Raw genomic sequence first — 18,542 nt, forward strand, 5'->3', positions numbered from 1 at the left:
TTTAAGAGTAACCTTGTGGAATTTTCTAAGGCTGAGTTGATACTGGTTAGCTCCGCTGGCCACACAGTACTACTGGAAAGCAAATTAAATCAAACTCACAATGGCCTTTGTGAAAACTTAAGAAAATGGTGTTGAGTGTGTAGAGCTAACAAAAAATGTCAGCGAATAAACTGACATCACTGAGATGGTGCTTGAGAAATAGGGTTTACTCGGGTTTCTTCAACCTAGAACTTCACCATGCTCTAAAAACCCATTACAAAACATGAGACTGCCATATTGGGTACATTGGACATTGGACTCCAGGCTGGTCCTGTATGAGTTCCATGCCAGTCCACAAACAGCCATTTCAGGAACTCAAATATCTTCACCAGAGGAGCAAAGAGAGAGAATCAGAAGCCACTTTTTCCAAGACTTTTTCCCCTAAGGTTTGAAACTATTCCTATTGCCTTGAAGAATTCAAGAGTATTGTGGTTTATCTAGCATAGTTAGATTCATTTTATTAAAACCTGAGGAGGAGAACTCTCAGCTCAGGCTTCATTTCTCATGATGCTTTATTCCTGAATTTTCCCCCCTAAATTTCTAGATTGAACTAAGAAGCAGACTCTCCACAATGTTCCCCAAACACTGTTGGCTAATGTCTTTCATGGCACTTTCCAATTTATATCAGAATAATCTGTTTGTCTGGCATCTCCACTAAACTGAAGCATCTTCAAAAGATACACACACACACACACACACACACATAATTATTTATCATTCATCTTAATATCTGATACTTAAGAGTTATTAAAATTTATTGAATGGATAAATCAGGGGCTGATTATTCATTAACAGAGATGTAAAGGGATCTCTTATACAACAAGATTCCTTTGCATACTTAAAGTATACTCCAAATTATATAATTTTTAGAAACTCATAACTTTAATAAAGTTAATATTTATATTTATATAATTATCCACTTATAAATTATAAATTAAAATATATAATTAGCACAGCAATGTTCATGAATTACAAATCTGAGAGGTTGGAAGTTCATTGATATATTATTTCCTGGATTGGTCATTTTTGGGAAGGTATTCAATTCATCAGATTCAACAGAAGGAAAAATATTTGTAGTCTAACTTCTTCTCTATTGCAAATGAATTCTAATTACATATGTCACTTTTTTTGATAACTGAAGAATTTCTTATTTACTTAATGGAAGTATTTTCATTAACACTCAACTTCTCAGCTTTCCTTTTTGAGACAATATATTGTAAAAGATGACAACAGATTCATATAGAATGATCAACTGCTATACCCAAAATCTTAGCGAATGCTCACTTCAAAATTATACCAACCAACTCGAGGAAGCAAAATATCAAGTCATTAAGGCCTTAAAGTTTACTCTTATTTAAAAAAGAGCAAAGTTTCTTTTTTATTCAAATAAATTTAAATTTAGAAGCAATGCCACTTGTGGTCATCATACGAAATGAGACTTCATGTTCATAATGTGTCTGTTTTTCCTCTTAGCGTATACCAAGGAACGGTAGCATGATTCCTTTGTGAGCAGCAAAGAAGAAAAAAAAAATCCTTGTCTGTAAAATTTTCTTATAAAGACGACAAGTAAAGCAGCAAAAAGATCTTATCACAAGATATTAGAACATAGATGAGATTATATTGCAATTACTCATGTCTGGCAGAATTCTTTGTAAGGGAAATTGTGAAGAGCATTTTATTTCAAGCCTCAAAGATTTTGATAAAAGAAAAAAAGACAGCTGCAATTTTTGCCACAAAAAGACAGGTGGCGTAAGCAGGCAACATTTTTAAAAAAATTTATAAAATGATTATTTTCTCTCGGGCTCTTGGAGAAAGCTCGCTTGCGCTCCGGTTTGTGACTTGGCACGGTGACGTCAGTGTGGCAGTGCGGAGTCAGGCGCGGCGGCTCCCTATAAGCCCAGGAGCTGTCCGGGTGCTGAAACGGCCCGACCAGCTCAGCCGCTGCACCCGGCGGAACATGCTGAGGACCTTTTCTGCCATATAAAAAAGAGGTAAGACTGCTTTTCTGTTTGATTTACCAGGAAGTTCTAAATTGCTTGTTCTTCCATTAATTTCTAGCTGAGATGAAAAGATCGTTTGACAAGCTTATATCTACTGAGTAACTGAATAAGCAACCTGCTGCTCATTGGCCAATATAAAGACACTGTGTGTGTATATATGTGATTGAATCTGTTATATGCCACTTACTGTTAGATATTTATTAACCATAATGTTATTTAGTCTTGAGAAGTGGGAAAAAGTTCAGAATTTAGGTATCAATGCATATATTAATGTAAAGTTAACCAAGCTCAATATTTTGCTTCTTTCTTTAATTTATTGTTTTTCCTCCTAAGAACCAAATACAAAGCCTTTCTATGCTTGTATTTTTAACAATAGGTTTTCAATGATTCAAAGGCTATAAACCACATTAGTCATAAATTTTAACAACCAGTCATGGAACTATTTTTTCTTTGAAATTTACCTTGCAAGAACTCAAAATTACCTAACTGTATACAATCATTTTCTGAATTGGTGTATTCTGAAAGAGCTTACATTATGATTTGCTAATTTTAGTTCGAGGAAAGTAAGATTAGAATGATCTCGAAAATAGGCTTCTTCCTTTATTCAGAGTGAAACATTATCTTGGCTTATAGATTGGATATGAGCATGAATTACAGAGAGATAATTACTTTGAATACATGAGGAAAACATCTATAATTGTATAAACTATTCTTATTATGTTTGATTGAAAAATGGTGTACAATATTTTGCTAAAGATTTTGAATGGGCCAAATGTTTCCTTTTTTCTATATATTGGCTAGTTTAATTTCTTGAATTAGATGTATCAACCTGTATTTGTCCATGTTCCAGTCAAATTTCAATAGAAAAGACAATTTTACTTAGGAGGCTTTAACTTAAACCTTATATAGAGTATTAGAGCTGTTGAAACCATCTTTACTACTTCAGAGAGCTGCTACCCAAGAAAGACATCTCTTGAGTCTTACTCAAAGACAATAACCATTCAAACTGAACCTTATAAATGACTAAAGCATAGAGCTTGTTAGGCTGTGGTTTAAATAACTGCATTGAGTAGTCTGCCTGGACTCCAAAGCCACCGCTACGAGACAGTGATTTTGAAGACAAGCACATATGTTAAGAATACTTCAGGATAATGGTTTAAAAGAAAATGAGCTCACTAAGGTCCTTAAAATTACTATTTCAAATGATAAGGTTGAAAATAGATTACTGAGGCTAAATTAATCCTGAAATAATATGAAGAACCATGTATAATGTATTTTTATTTAGGCCTAAAAATTTATGAATCAAATTTCTTTAAGTAAACACTGATTCATAGTAAGTATTTTATGAGTTTTCTCTGACATGCCTTTAGAGATTTTTCTTTCAGTGAATTAAGTAGCCTGGTAATGAGAATCATTTTAATAAATATATGCATCTTTGCTAAAGAAATTTCTATAACTACAAATGTTTTGGGGCTTTAAAAATGGCCTAAACCCAAATGTTATCTAGTAAAAAATGATATTTTCTACAGTTGCTAACTAAGCTAACAGAAAATTGTACCCACATAGCTTATATATTACAAAACCAGGATCCAGGTAAGATAACATGACCAAACTTATGTTTCTTTACATTTATTTTATTTTCAACAAAATTACAAGTATTAAAATAGTTTTTAAATGTTAATAATGCCAAATGTAAAAGTTTGAAAAACTAATGTCCTTGTTGATTCATATGTGAGATAATAAGGCAGTAGAGAAAAAATGAATGAAGATTTTTAAGTAGGAAGAATTCAACATATCATCTGTGTATATCTAAATTGGGAGTTACATAGTGGTTATTTTAAGATATTTTAACAGCATGAGTGGTTTAAAATTTCACAGGTCCAGACCAAAATAGACAGTCTTAAGTCAAGCTGAATTGGAACACTCACAAGTTCAGAAATAGACTGGTTAAGTAAACTCAAGTTCTCTCTGTACATCTGTTATTATTTACTATACATTCTTGAAGGCTGATGAAAAATATAACTAGGATTGCATTTTTACAGGACAATGACAATACAATTATTAGAAGAAACACGGAGCACAGATTTTTAAAAACAGTTTATTATTTTAATATGATTACATAGAAAAATACTTCATTGGGTTAGTCTATTAGCTTGGACCTGAGAAAACACATGTTGTGGAGGTTATTAAGGTACTCTGCTTTCAAAATTGATAGTTGGATTTGGTGCCAGAGTGAGACTAAGTTAGTTTTGAAAAATACAAATGAGTGGGATCCACAAGGTAATGCACAGTATGATTGACATTGATGTGCTGTATCACTTTATCATAAGTAACAATATTATTACTGCTATATTTCTACAATAAAGTTAGGTGGATGATTTAGAAACTAAACCACATTTTTTTGGTACAATCTTAAGAAAGTTATTTTGTGTTTGTGTTTGTGTGTGTGCAGGTATACATGCATGTTTTAAATTACACCAACTAATCTTTTTGCCAATGATTTCAATAGGACTGCTATACAAGAAAATAAAAACTCAACTCACAAAGCCTTTATTAAACAGAAACAATGCATACTAAAACCAAACTACATGTTTTTTAATTTAAAAAAATAAAATTTGAGAAACACCATATCAGTGTTTTTGTTATTATTTTAACCAGGTGTGTACTATGAAAATTTGATGTGAAGAGACATCAGTTTTGCTAGATTCCTGTGGTTAGCTTGTAAGAATCGTGGATGACATATTTATAGATTTCAAAAACTGTCATCCTAAGTTTCATGTGAAGTAACCTCTACTATGATTTTTCTCCTCTTACTGGTTGATTGCTTCTTTTTCTATAGTGTTTCTAGTCTGCTTCATTTGTGTTAATTCATGTTTTCCATCTTTAAGGAAATCTTTCAAACATGGCAGAAGCTAAGACACACTGGCTTGGAGCAGCCCTGTCTCTCATCCCTTTAATTCTCCTCATCTCTGGGGCCGAGGCCGCTTCATTTCAGCGAAACCAGCTGCTTCAGAAAGAACCAGACCTCAGATTGGAAAATATCCAAAGGTTTCCCAGTCCTGAAATGATCAGGGCTTTGGAGTACATTGAAAAGCTCCGACAACAAGCTCACAAGGAAGAAAGCAGCCCAGACTATGATCCCTACCAAGGTATATCTGTCCCTTTTCAGCAAAAAGAAAATGGTGATGACAGTCACCTGCCAGAAAGTTCAAGGGATTCCCTGACTGAAGATGAGTGGATGAGGATAATACTTGAAGCTTTGAGAAAGGCGGAAAATGAGCCTCAGCCTGCACCAAATGAAAACAAACCCTACACCTTGAATTCAGAGAAGAACTTTCCAATTGATCTGCCTGATGATTATGAGACTCAACAGTGGCCAGAAAGAAAGCTCAAGCACATGCGATTCCCTCCTATGTATGAAGAGAATTCCAGGGACAATCCCTTCAAGCGCACAAATGAAATAGTGGAGGAACAATATACTCCTCAAAGTCTTGCTACTCTGGAATCTGTGTTCCAAGAGCTGGGGAAACTGACAGGACCGAACAACCAGAAGCGTGAGAGGGCTGAGGAGGAGCAAAAACTTTACTCTGATGATGATGATGATATCTACAAAGCCAATAATATTGCCTATGAAGATGTGGTTGGGGGAGAAGATTGGAACCCAGTAGAGGAAAAAATAGAGAGCCAAACCCAGGAAGAGGTAAGGGACAGCAAAGAGAATACAGAAAAAAATGAACAAATCAATAATGAAATGAAGCGTTCAGGGCAGCTGGGCCTCCAGGAGGAAGATCTCCAGAAAGAGAATAAAGATCAACTCTCAGATGATGTCTCCAAAGTAATTGCCTATCTGAAAAGGTTAGTGAATGCTGCAGGAAGTGGGAGGTCCCAGAATGGGCAAAATGGGGAAAGAGCAACCAGGCTTTTTGAGAAACCACTTGATTCTCAGTCTATTTATCAGCTGATTGAAATTTCAAGGAATTTACAGATACCCCCTGAAGACTTAATTGACATGCTCAAAACGGGAGAGAAGCCAAATGGATCAGTGGAACCAGAGCAGGAACTTGAACTTCCTGTTGACCTAGATGACATCTCAGAGGTTGATTTAGACCGCCCAGAGATGTTCCAAAATAAGATGCTCTCCAAGAATGGCTACCCCAAAGCACCTGGTCGTACTGTGACAGAGGCCGTACCAGATGGGCTCAGTGTTGATGACATTTTAAATCTTTTAGGCGTGGAGAGTGCTGCAAACCAAAAGCCTCCCTATTTTTCTGGTCAGTATAACCGAGAGAAGGTTCTGCCGAGACTCCTCTATGGTCCTGGAAGACCGAGAGCAAACCAGGTGTCCAAAGGGGCCTGGATGCCAGATGTTGAAAACAGACAAATGGCATATGAAAACCTGAATGACAGGGATCAAGAATTAGGAGAGTACTTGGCCCGAATGCTAGTTAAATACCCCGAGATCATGAATTCAAACCAGGTGAAACGGGTTCCTAGTCAAGTCATGTCCGAAGATGACCTACAGGAAGAAGACCCCATTGAGCAGGCCATCAAAGGACATGTGAATCAAGGCAGCTCCCAGGAGACTGACAAGCCAGCCTCGGTAAGCAAACGGCTCCCCGTGGGGCCCCCGAAGAATGAGAATACCCTGAACAGACAGTACTTCGATGAAGATCTTTTGTTGATGAAAGTACTGGAATACCTCAACCAAGAAAAGGCAGAAAAGGGAAGGGAGCATATTACTAAGAGGGCAATGGAAAATATGTAAGAGGCTTTCATTAAATGCCCCACTTGCATTCCTCATACCGCAAGAAAACCCCAACATTTCTCTTTAGTGTGTTGACTTCTCCCCTGTTAACACTGTAATATCTTTAAGTGATGTATAGGCAGATGTTTCCATTTCACTGGGGGTCTGCTTCACTCACTCTGAGTTGTTCACTTGTGTATTGATATGTGTAAATGTTATGACTCTGGATAAAAACGTAATTATATCCCTTCTTTAAGAAAGATATCTATGGTAGTGTTTAATAGTGTATCTAATGGTTGTGGCATTGTGGATGCTCATATATGATAAAGAGTGTCTTATAATCCTCTTGATAGTTTTTAACATTTATTGAATTATTTTGTTACTGTCTGTAGTGTTTTGTGGAGTATTGAAGCAAAAAAAATAAAGCATTATAAATATATAGTTTTATTTACAAGGCCTTTTCTATTGTGTGTTTTATTTTTGATTAATAAATGTTATTTCTGGACAACTGTGGACTCTTCATTCTGGAAAGCCAGAAATAATGACTATGGAGCAAGCAGTATGGAGCCAAAAGAGGAAATCATCACCTTCACAGCCAACCCAGGTAAGAAATCATGAATCATAAATGTATGATCATGCTACCTGCTTGTAAATTGCAGCATCCTCTAACAGCTCACTAGCTAATGCTTGCCTCAGGTTTTTCACACACACACACACACACACACACACACACACACACACACACACATACACACTTATGGAGTAAGCCTTTTTTTGTCCTATTTATACCTTTTATCCTTGATTTGTATAAATAAAAACATTTAAGTCTTCCATATACATAACCAACTTTGAAAAAAGAAAGAGCTGTGTACAGAGCAATCAGAAATGACTATAAAAAGGGAAGCAATATACCTATTCCCAGGTCACCTTGGTCCCCAGAATACAAGGCTTCTGCCTCTTTTGTATCACTTGAGAGAGGTTAAAAGATCCCCAGACTGACTGTCAGCTAAGTGAACAGGCACATACAGTGAGAACATATCAGCTGCCCCCTCTCTTGCCCTAGTGCTGGGAGAGAACCCTGAAGCACATAGGCAGTACCTAACTGTGACAATGTGCATCACTTCAGGGGCTGGGGAACATATCAGCATCCTAACACAGCAACAGGAAATCAACATCAGCAGCAAGAAAGTGCACAGAGCAACACAATGACAATGGCCATTAAAAACCAGGGACACAAATAATCATCACTGTTGACTGAATGTTCATTGGGCCCCAGGCATTACACTAAACACTTTACACAGTTTACTTTATTGGGTGTCTACTATTTTGCTGTCAAGTGTCTTTGATTTCTCTTTTACATCAAGAAACACAAAACTCAGAAAGGTTATATATAACTGTTCCAATGTCACTCAGTATGCACGCTGACAAAGCCTGCACTCTTAACCACTCCACTACACGAACTCTCTGGGACGTACCCTTTCCCCTGAGACTGGGGACTCTGGAGGTGAGACGGTGAGAAGTTCATGAGGTCTCAGTATGGGCCACTCCCCAGTGAGGGCACAAGTGTGTGTGTGTGGGGGGGGTGTGTCTGCATGTGTGTCGGGGCGGGGAGGATGGGTGATCCTTGAACCACCAGAGAGCGATGAGAAAGCCTGCGTACCTTGAGGGAAAACACTGAATGTAGGTTTGCCTACTTCATAATTTTGCCTTGACTGTTTTCTGTCCAATTATCATACAATTTTATGAAATCAAATAATCTAAGTGGAAGAATCCTTAGAGTTGAATTATCTCTACAGTGTTTCTAATACATGGGTTTTACTCAAATACTTGGAAGGTAGAGAGTTACTACCCCACAAGGCAGTAGTGTGAACTGAAAGCCAGGATACTTGTGAAGCTTAAAAGGTTCAGGCTCATATTTGTATGCTGTGCTTTGCAGATGTCCACATCCGTCTTCTGCCCATTGGATAGTCTCTTCAATTCTCTGTTTCATGCAGTAAGTCACTCGTAGTGTGCTAGGTCCATTGTGTGACTATTTTCATGCAAGCCCTTCGCAGAAATGAGAACTTGCCACAGCTCTGCCCAACAGAAACTTCCTATCCTGACAGGTGAGAGACAGCTACAACACAGCTGATGAGGCTCCAAGCTGGGATTTACACACAAATCAGGGGGATCCCAAACCTTGTACTCATTTTGCTACACCACTAAGTGATGCTTTTTTCTTACAGTCTCAGCTGAACTTGAAATCCCACAGTTCTTTAACGATGACATTTCAGGCATCAAGATGGGCAGTTGGGGAGATATTTAATTTGGGATATATATTCTCTGCCTGACTTCGCTCAGACAGCAGTCAGCATCTCTGCCTTTTTGCAGTACCACTGCATCTCCAGCTATTGAGTCATCAGACATTTGTTTTTGATCCAAAGATTTTTTTTCATACATACATGGCTCATTGGCATAAGAAATAAAGCTCTAGGTACCATTCAAGGATGCGGGTTACAAATTAGCTGGAATTAGGACAACACTCCTCCTTTTCCTACGCAGAAGTCTCTTTCAGCAGAAGTCACGGAGTAGCTTGAGCCCTCTGAGCAGATGCCACTGGGGTCTCCACGGGAAGGAGAGAGAAGCTGCCTGCACACCAACACACCACCTCTTCCTGAGTCCCTGCCTCCATCAGGAGTCAGATAAGCGCCTTGTGTTCTGTATGATCTCAGCGAGCACCTCACCTACCCAGCCTTCCCTTCCCTCAGTGCTCACAACCTCTTCTCCCTACCTGCTTTGCAGACAATTAGCACTATACCAATTATAATAAAACATCCAAGCCATCCCTCATTTCTCACACTCAAAGCTCCCCTGCAAATTTTACCAGCTGTTTGAACCCCAGTTCCTACTCCTTCCCATTTTCTATAACGTCCATTACACCCTTTAATACTCAAGGTCAGGTACTAGCAAAATCCCCCGCATCCTAGATCTCTTCTGTGAACACTCTCTTCACCTTGCTCTGAGGGAAACCTATCTCTCCGCTCAAGTTTCTAGTTCCCCAGAACCCTCCTCCTTGCTCTTTTTTGCTGCTTATGGGAAATTTTTAACTCCAAGTTTGTTTGTTTGTTTGTTTTTTGAGGGGAGGTGGTATGTTAATACACAGCTTTATTGTTAGTGAGGATTATTTTAGATGCAAGTGAAAGTAAAACCAAGTCAAATGAGATGTATCAAAAACATAAGTAAAGGGTCACAAAATTCAAACAAAGGTGAAGCCAAAATACCGGACATCTAGAACTAGGTAAATTTAAGGTGTACCCTGCATTGATTTGCTACTTTAAATTTCACGCTGTCACCCAGCACCCATCCATGACCCCTTGCTGTCGCAGTCCCCTAACTGCCCCCGGCAACTCCCCCCCATGCATTTAAAAAGTGGCTCCTGCTCACCGTCGCTTTTTCTAACACTGCTTCTGTCTAATACCTGTCAATTTCAATATCCATGAAGATGGCCTTTCCAACACTTCCCAGGCCCCATCCTCCATCAGCTATTCACTTGCATGATTATATGCCCTTGATCTTTTCTTTGCTAATTAACAAGTGCAACCTACCCTAAATCTAAATGCTTGACGTTTCACTCTAACAGCCACCTTCTTTGTTTCCATTATATTTCCTTTGTATCTTGTTTCAATAATTCCCCACACCCACCAAAAATGTAACCCATGGGTCCTACCATCTTTCCACTCTCTCTCATTCCTTATATTTTTCACCACCCACCTTGTCTAGCTTAAATTTCATGTTTGTCATTATAATTACACCTTCGTAAATATTCTTAACTCCTTGCTCTCATGTTTTATTGGAATTGCTTTGCTAAACAAGAATTCTACTTAAGCCCATTTCTCCACCCACCCGTACCTTCTCTCCTACAACTGAACATACAGGAAAACATACCATTACTGATTGATTTTACTTTATTCATGCTGACTGCAAGTGGCCCATAATGCTCTCCTGGAATCCTATATACCCCTAGCCCTTTCAGTCTCTCCTTAGATAATATCATATTTTACCCTCTGTCAGCAAATATATAACCCTACCTCTGCTGTCCACACTCTCACGTGATAATATTGCTTCATGTTTCACTGAGAAAAATGAAGCAACCTGAGGAGACTGTCTACAGACTCCCATGTTCCTTTTACCTACCTACCTGCATCTGGGGCGATGCTCTTTGCTCTCCTTTTCTTGTGGGTAACTGGTCTGTGCTTCCGACTTTATGAAGCCCTCTACTTGTGCCTGAAATCCTGCCTTCTTGCTTACTTGAGAACCTGGTTTTAGTAATTCTCCCATTCTCTGTGCATCAGTTTATGCCTTTTTACTGGATCATCCCCATCAGCATACAAACAGGTTGCAATGTTTTTTCATCTGCAAAACCAGCAGAACAAATGAACCAGCAAACTTTGAAAAACCTCTTGTAACCCCAATTTCCCTTTTGCCTACTGCCCCATGCCTCTTTCCTTTACTGACAAACCTTTAAAGAGTGGTGCATACTTATCCAAATTCTCCCTTTACATTCTCAAACCTTTCAGTCATGCTTTTACCCCCACTTCTCCATAGAAATGGTCTTGTGGAGATTTGTGACCTCCATATTGCTAAATCTCATGATCAATTCCAAGTCTTTATCTTATTTGACTTAGCAGCATATGACAACATAATCACCGCCCCCTCCCCGCCCCACTGTAAATACCTCCTTTTCTTGGTGTCCAGGTTGCCATGCATGCCTGGCTCTCCCTCTACCTCACTGGCCTTGTCTCAGTGTCCTTTGCTGTCCCTTCTCATCACCATAACTTCTGGACACTGGAGGTCAGAGCTCAGACCTCAAAACCCTTCTCTTACTTGTCTGTACTCATTCCTTATGTGATCCCAGCCACGGCTTTACCACCAAAGATTGGCCCAAAACTTCCAAATCTGTGTGTTCGGCTCATAATGTCTCCTTGAACTCCAAACTTATTGGTTCAGTTGTTTAGATGACACCCCCACTTGGATGTTTAATAGATAGCTCAAAGGTAACATTCTCCGCTCCTTGACAAATTCCAGTTTCTCTCACGAACTTTTGCATCGCAGTTCTTCAGACCAAAACCCATGGTTTTATCCTTGACTCCTTTCTTTTTCTTATAGTCCATTTATGAATTGGCTTCAAATTTGTTGTCTCAATCTCAAAAGATTTCCACGGTCCATCTTCCTACCACCTCCACTATTACCAACACGCTCCCAACCATCATCCTCTCTTGTGGGTTATTGGAATATCCTTCTGTCAGTTTTACCTGCTTTCACTCTAATGTCACTGAATTTTGAATAGCCACCAGCAGGATCCAGTTATAATCAGAGCAGATGATACTGGTGAGTGAGAGCCAGGGTTACGGCTATGGTACGGAATGCCCTCCATGATCTACTCCTGAACTCCTTCATAGTGCTCTTCTGTTACTCTCCCTCCGCACTTGTGCCCGCCCCTCACTGTTCCTTGACTAGGACAAGCATGCTCCCAGCTCCAGGCTTGTGCAGTTGCTATTTCTTCTTTTGGAAGTGTTATTTCCTCACGCTCTTTTCCTGACCCTCATTCAAGTGTTTTGTGCAAATATTGATGTCTCAATGCCACTCTTGCTAAACCTTCAGTTCCTACATACTTTCTACCTCCTTACCACTGATTTCATCTAACATTCCTCATTTACAATTCTATCTCATTTATTGCTTATGCCTCCATCACTAGAGTGTAATCTCCCTGAGGGTAGTTATTGTTACATCTGTAGATCCATAACTGGAATGTAGAAAGCTCATAGAAACTAGTTATTGACTAAATGAATAAATTGGGAATGAGGGATAAGAAAGGAAGAAAAAAAATAAAAGCAATGGCAATAGATTTTGTATCTAGAACCGTGAAGACAGGTAAATTCTTGTTGAAAAAATAAACATCAATTTCATTATATCAGTACAGGTTTAAGGTCCACTTTTAAATTTTTACAGAATGAAATTAAATGTAAATTAATGAAATGCTAACATTTTACAGAATAAAATTGATAAAAATAAAATTTCTGATCCAAATTTTAATGCCCTTCTATACCAAGTCTTTTATCTTCACCTAAAGATAATTTAGCAGTGCATTGCATTCAGTTACTTCTGTGACTTGCAGGAAGGGAATAGGTAAAAGCTGTCAGCCTGTGACAAATGGGCCCAGGTATTTTTTCAGTTTCACTTATGCATGATCAGAAGGGCCTATGCCATGGTTAGGTAAGCCTTTAAGATGCCGTAGTTTTCTAGAGTTACCAAATTATAGCAATTTTGGCATTTTTATTAATAAGGGAGAGTTATAGTTATTTCACACCCTCAGAATGAAAAGATTACTGTTATTACAAATGTGATGGAGATTAGTCATATGCTGATATAGGTTATGCTGGCCCAAATATGTAGCTACTACAGTGAAAGCTATTTATGCTGCTACTATTATTCCTGACAGTTGGAAGCCCAGGAAGCCCTGCGGGTTTTCTTCAGGGAACATCTGAGGAGTGAAAAGAACCAGGGACTGAAAAGCCAGGGGGGGTTTCCTGGCAAGCCTAAGCCTTTGGATTTGGAACAAAGATGACAATTTGTCTGCAAGTGTTCAGATAGTATTTACCTTCCAGAAGGTTTATTACGGCAATCATCAGCAAGTTTTTCTGGAGAGCTGAAGCCACATGTGTATTTATAATTAATTTCCATATCATTTCCATATACCTATATCCACTGTTTTCTGTTCTCACGATCTTTTCAAGTAAATATGTAGTGCCGATACCTTGAGGTTTGTTATTTTATTAGATTCTCCCCCCGACCCTTGAAGCTCTTTTATTAAGTTATTATCATTGACATGCCTCCTGGAAAGCGTAGGGGAACAGCGGTGGTTGGGTGAAAGGATGGGATGAAGGATGACCTATAACGACTGTGCTATGACGTAATGACGGAAAAGTCACATGGCTACTTCTTGTTGCTCCAGCACATGTTTATATTTTGGTGCTTTTGCTTCCTCAGCCTGACAGACTCTTTGCATTTTTAGTCATTCTTTGAGGCTTAGTGCACATGCTGCTTGCCTCCATTAAGACTGCACTGACTGCTCCTTTTCCCTGGCTGTCCCAGTGACTTTCTTTTCCCTTCGTTGCCGTATTTGTTTCTCGGTCTCGCTGCATAGCTCTAGCTAGTTGTGTTGACTTGTCTGCCTCACCTGTTGAATTGTAAGCTCTGAAGTCAGGGCTTCTCAGCATCCTCTACAGTGGCCAGCATATGTTTCTTCCATGTGAGCTTCTCAATAAGCATGTGCTCAGTAAATGGGCAATATCATCATCCCTCCCTTTTTGCTGTCTCATGCTTTGTGGAATCTGCGCAGGTACCTTCTGTAACCTCAGCTCAATTTAATAGGAAAGAATGAAGTGTGTACTGTGCATCCCCCATGGTCATCTGAGAAACTCTTTGACCCTGGTGTTTTCAGAATATCCGAAATGTTAGGATGGTTCCATGTTTTATATATTAAAGAGTATCTAATTGAATGTTTGCCTTAATTTGAGTTTGAACTCAACCCTGGATTCTCACACTGGCATTCCATTTGGACTGGCAATTTTCTAATCCTGAGATGGAGAGACACTCAAGAGCTTGCTGTTTTAATTAAAAAGTAAGTTTTCACTCATGTATTATGGGGTGAGTGTGGACCATCACATAATAATTTAATTTAGCTTTTCTAATGTTGGCTGGCATATCAATTCCTGTATCACAGCTCAAAGTGCATTCAGATTTCAGTTCCAGAAGGTCTTCTGACCGGATGGAACATTAACTTGGAGAAGAAGCTTTGGGGCTAATAAAAACAAAACTGAGTAAAATCCTGGCTTTGCTATTTATTGGTTCAGGCACTTACTCTAGCTGGATCTGAGGTAGGATTATATGTGTGTGAAGTAGTTTTACAGTGTCCAGAACTAAAGAGTTGCTAAGTATAAGGCAGACTTTCCCAATCAATTAATAAACAACCACTGACCATTTGCAGTGTGTAAATCCTAGTATTAGACATTATGTAGAGAAAAGGATTTAAGAAGTGCATATAATGTATTTGCACAAAAATAGACTATATTGTGAAAGCACTTTGGCCTCATCAACAAACAGGATTATTTCTCATTCTGCAGCTATTTTGAGAAAATGGTCTGTGATGAAGCAACAAGCTCTGATTCCATCTGTCACGGGTTCCAATTTAGCTGGGGCCATTTCCCAGGAACTGGAGTGTTCAGAAGTCTGTAGGCGAGATGAACCAACACTTCAGGTTTATTTTAAGCTTAAAATCCCAATTTATGCTAAACTTACCCAATATGGGCAGGGAAAACTGACAAGACCAAGTTCCAATTTCATATGACTGTCCTTTCTACATACTACCGCAATCCCATCTTTTTTAAAAATGATTTTTCAATGAGATAATGAAGACTTTAATTCTTATTGTATTTGTTCCCTACATTTTAATGATGATGCAATGACAAATCAACCCTTATAGACCTAACAAGGATATTTAATAACCATGGTGGTTTTTAAAAATCCTACATGGTATTTTATAGGAAACAACAGGAGAATTTCTTCTTGGTCTTCCCATTCATAGGCACTACACAATGAACTGACTGAAAAATAAATAAGGCAGAAGCCCCTCCCCTTGCACCCGTAGTGATAATCCCACAATTCATTTCATTCTGAACCAACAGGTTGCTATGGTAGCCACAGAGTCAGGGTTACTGTGCCGAGCCGTTCTGCAATGTAAAATCAGCACGGTGCAGGAGGCGTTGTTTCAAAGGCAGGATTGCATTCATGAGACTGGTGAAAGCAATTTTGTGCTTTCACCTTCAGGTTTCCTACATCTTGAAGAAAGTAAAAATAAGGCATCAGTGCCAACCTGAGCCTCTTTAATGGTCTAACAGCCTTTCCAGAGTGTGGATAGAGTAAGCCATGACCTGTGCTTTTCATTCATTGTACTTAAGATTTGTTCCTCACAAGACTCATATTATTAAAGGAAAGTTACATGCAACAAAAAATAAATGAGAAGAGTTTCTAATTGTGTGTTTTATATTTCTATTCATTTCCAGTAAGAGCTAACAAAAGGTTTAATTTTAAATATGTTTTGTTCAGATATACTGAGACTGTATTATAATTGGAACCCTCGAAGCACAGTATTCAATATAATTTGAAATGTCACTTTTGATTTTGCCTACTATGTGAATGCCTTCTAAATAAATGTAAATATATTTTACATATGATATATAATACATGTGAATATATTATGCCCCTATATACAATATACATGCTTTAAAATAACATTTTTAATATAAAGAATAGACTCATGTAATGTACTCTACATATGTTACTCTTACATGTACACATATGTAAGTATACATAAGTACATCGATCATTTATTCTACATATGTAAAGTCTTAATAAGTATAACAATTCTATATCACCTAAAATGCCCTCCCTAGTCTCTCTTCATATAGAATTATCCCTTCTTTACTGAGTTGAAATCCTAACCTTTTCTGTGGATGTATCTGTAACTATGACATTAAAGAGAAATAGCTCTCAAAAGGTGTTGGGTTAGCCAAAAAGTCCATATGGGTTTTTCCATAAAATAGAGATACATTTTTCATTTTCACTAATAACTTTATTGATTTGGATATTTTGACTATGTCAGCTCTCTCCCATGTGGTATAAAGTTGATTTTTCTTAAGTAATATGTCAGTTTGATTGCTATCAACTTCACCTGGTCTACCTGACAGCGGAACAACATCCAGAGAGAAATCTCCAGCGTGAAACTTCTCAAACCACTTTGGACACATTCAATCAGTCACAGCACCTTCTTCATACTGCACAAATCTTTATTTGCATTTCAGTTGCATTTTACCTTTCTTGTAATAATAAAGCATAATACACTGAAAATGTATGTTTTCTTCCATCTTCAATATTAAAATGGCTGCACAAATATTTACCACTTTGATAAGTTTTTTAAAAATGCACACTGATATGACAGCTGTCACAATACAATCTAACAAAATTATTTTGAATGAAGTTAAAGACAACTAAGCACCACTAGGGCCATTATATGGAAAAAACAAACAAGCTTTTGGCCAACCCAACAGGTGAGCCAGTGGACCAGCCTGATTTCTCCAATGCAGAGTTTGTTCTTCTTTGCTATGAATTGGAGGCATCTTGGGAGGAAAGGTGCATTAGGACTGGAGATATGCAATATCCAGTCCATTCCAAAACTTCATAAACTCCTGTGGAGATGCTCCAACTGGGACTTCAGGGAAGGATGGGTGTTCCACCACAATGCTTTCTAACTCAGTGACCCGGAATTAAAGTGCAACTTTTTGAAGCCTTTTTGCACATTGCTTTCTCTTACTTCTCACCCCATAGACCCTGCCTTCACATCCTCTAAAAGACATCAGATTAGTCTTTTTCTTCGTTGTAGTAACTACTCCTTGAATAGCACTTACCGTATTGTATAATTATCTGCTTATATGTGACTAATAAAAAGTCAAGCTTCTTAAGAACAGGGAACACATAGTGAGAAGCACTTTTTTGTTTGTTTGTTTGTTTTTTGTATACTCCACACGCCATCCCTTTTTTCTTCTCGTCACACCCTCACACCCGCTTTGGGGACTGCCTCTCCCAGCCCATGCATATGTGTTGAAGCTAGTGACCATGACACCTACCCCCTTGAGGCCACAGCGCCCTAGCAGCTTTCATTCAAACTGTCCAAGTGCTTTTTGCTGGCTGCCCCTACCTTCACGTATTATGACTCTCCCTTTCTCCCCATTGAGGGTTCTGGGGCCACATAGAAGAATCCTGTGTATCGGGGTCGTGAAATAACAAGGTGTGTGTCAGCCAGAGGCTGGCCCTGGCTTCTGGAGGGGGACGATGGTGGGGAGGACAGTCTGGTGCGGGGAGCGATCTGAGTTGCTGCCTGGAAACCTTCCCTGTCCTTGCGTCTCAGCCCCGTGCTTTAATGTGCACCGAGATCGCTTGGAGACCTTGCTGAAATGCAGATTCTGGTTCAGGAGCTCTGGCATGGAGTCCGAGAGTGTGCATTTCTAACAAATCCTTAGGTGAGGCCTGTGTGGCTGGGCTAATTTCTAGCCTGAGCGGCAAGGCCCAGGAACACACCGCTTCTTGGTGGGTGGGGGAGAGCAGAGAGGCGCTCCTGCAGCCCCGTTCCTCCCGCCAACCCTCTAATTTACCAGGGAAGTGGAGGCATTGATGGATTTTCTTTGGTATCACTAGATTTCCTATTTTCTGACTTTTATCTTCCTGGACTTCTTTCTGGCTTCCATTAGAACGCTAGCCCGCATCTTTTATAACCAACTTTATCTTCTTCCTCTAAGAACAATGGCTGAGAAATCAGAAGACCTCAGGTCATAATTAACTAAGTATGGCAGGCAATATTTCCCTTGCTCCAGGCTCAATGTCCTCCTTTGTAAAAATAATCAGGGACCAGATAGGCTCACCCACTTCAGCACAGGTTTCTGTGGGTCTGAAATGCCTCCGTCTATGAGGACACTGTTGTCATTTTATACTGTGGTATTAATTCCTCCCCAGGAGGACTGCACTGGATTTGCACTTATCTCTAATGGTGGAATTAGAGGCTTAAATCCCTGATAATGGACTATTCTAACTGCAGATACTGGTGAGTGGGAGTGGAAACCCTTCCTAATGTCTTTGAACTTTCTGTATAGAAATTGTCTCTATCTCCA

The 18,542-nt window shown here is 38.9% G+C and overlaps 1 protein-coding gene across 1 annotated transcript; it reads left to right on the plus strand.

Moving 5' to 3' along the window:
- The first annotated feature begins 1,942 nt into the window (after positions 1-1,942).
- SCG2 (secretogranin II) lies at positions 1,943-7,181 on the plus strand. The gene is made up of 2 exons (XM_054586131.1): positions 1,943-2,030; positions 4,928-7,181. Exon 2 carries the CDS (start codon positions 4,942-4,944, stop codon positions 6,802-6,804), a length of 1,863 nt encoding a protein of 620 aa, XP_054442106.1. The 5' UTR covers positions 1,943-2,030; positions 4,928-4,941; the 3' UTR covers positions 6,805-7,181.
- The last annotated feature ends 11,361 nt before the right edge of the window (positions 7,182-18,542 follow it).

Source organism: Pteronotus mesoamericanus, unplaced genomic scaffold (assembly GCF_021234165.1).
Source record: "Pteronotus mesoamericanus isolate MK-2021 breed Mesoamerican mustached bat unplaced genomic scaffold, CSHL_Meso_final contig_90, whole genome shotgun sequence".
Classification (NCBI taxonomy): domain Eukaryota; kingdom Metazoa; phylum Chordata; class Mammalia; order Chiroptera; family Mormoopidae; genus Pteronotus; species Pteronotus mesoamericanus.

Coding starts and splice junctions, on each gene's coding strand:
- SCG2 (XM_054586131.1), top strand. CDS start 4,942: ATGGCAGAAGCTAAGACACACTGGCTTGGAGCAGCCCTGTCTCTCATC.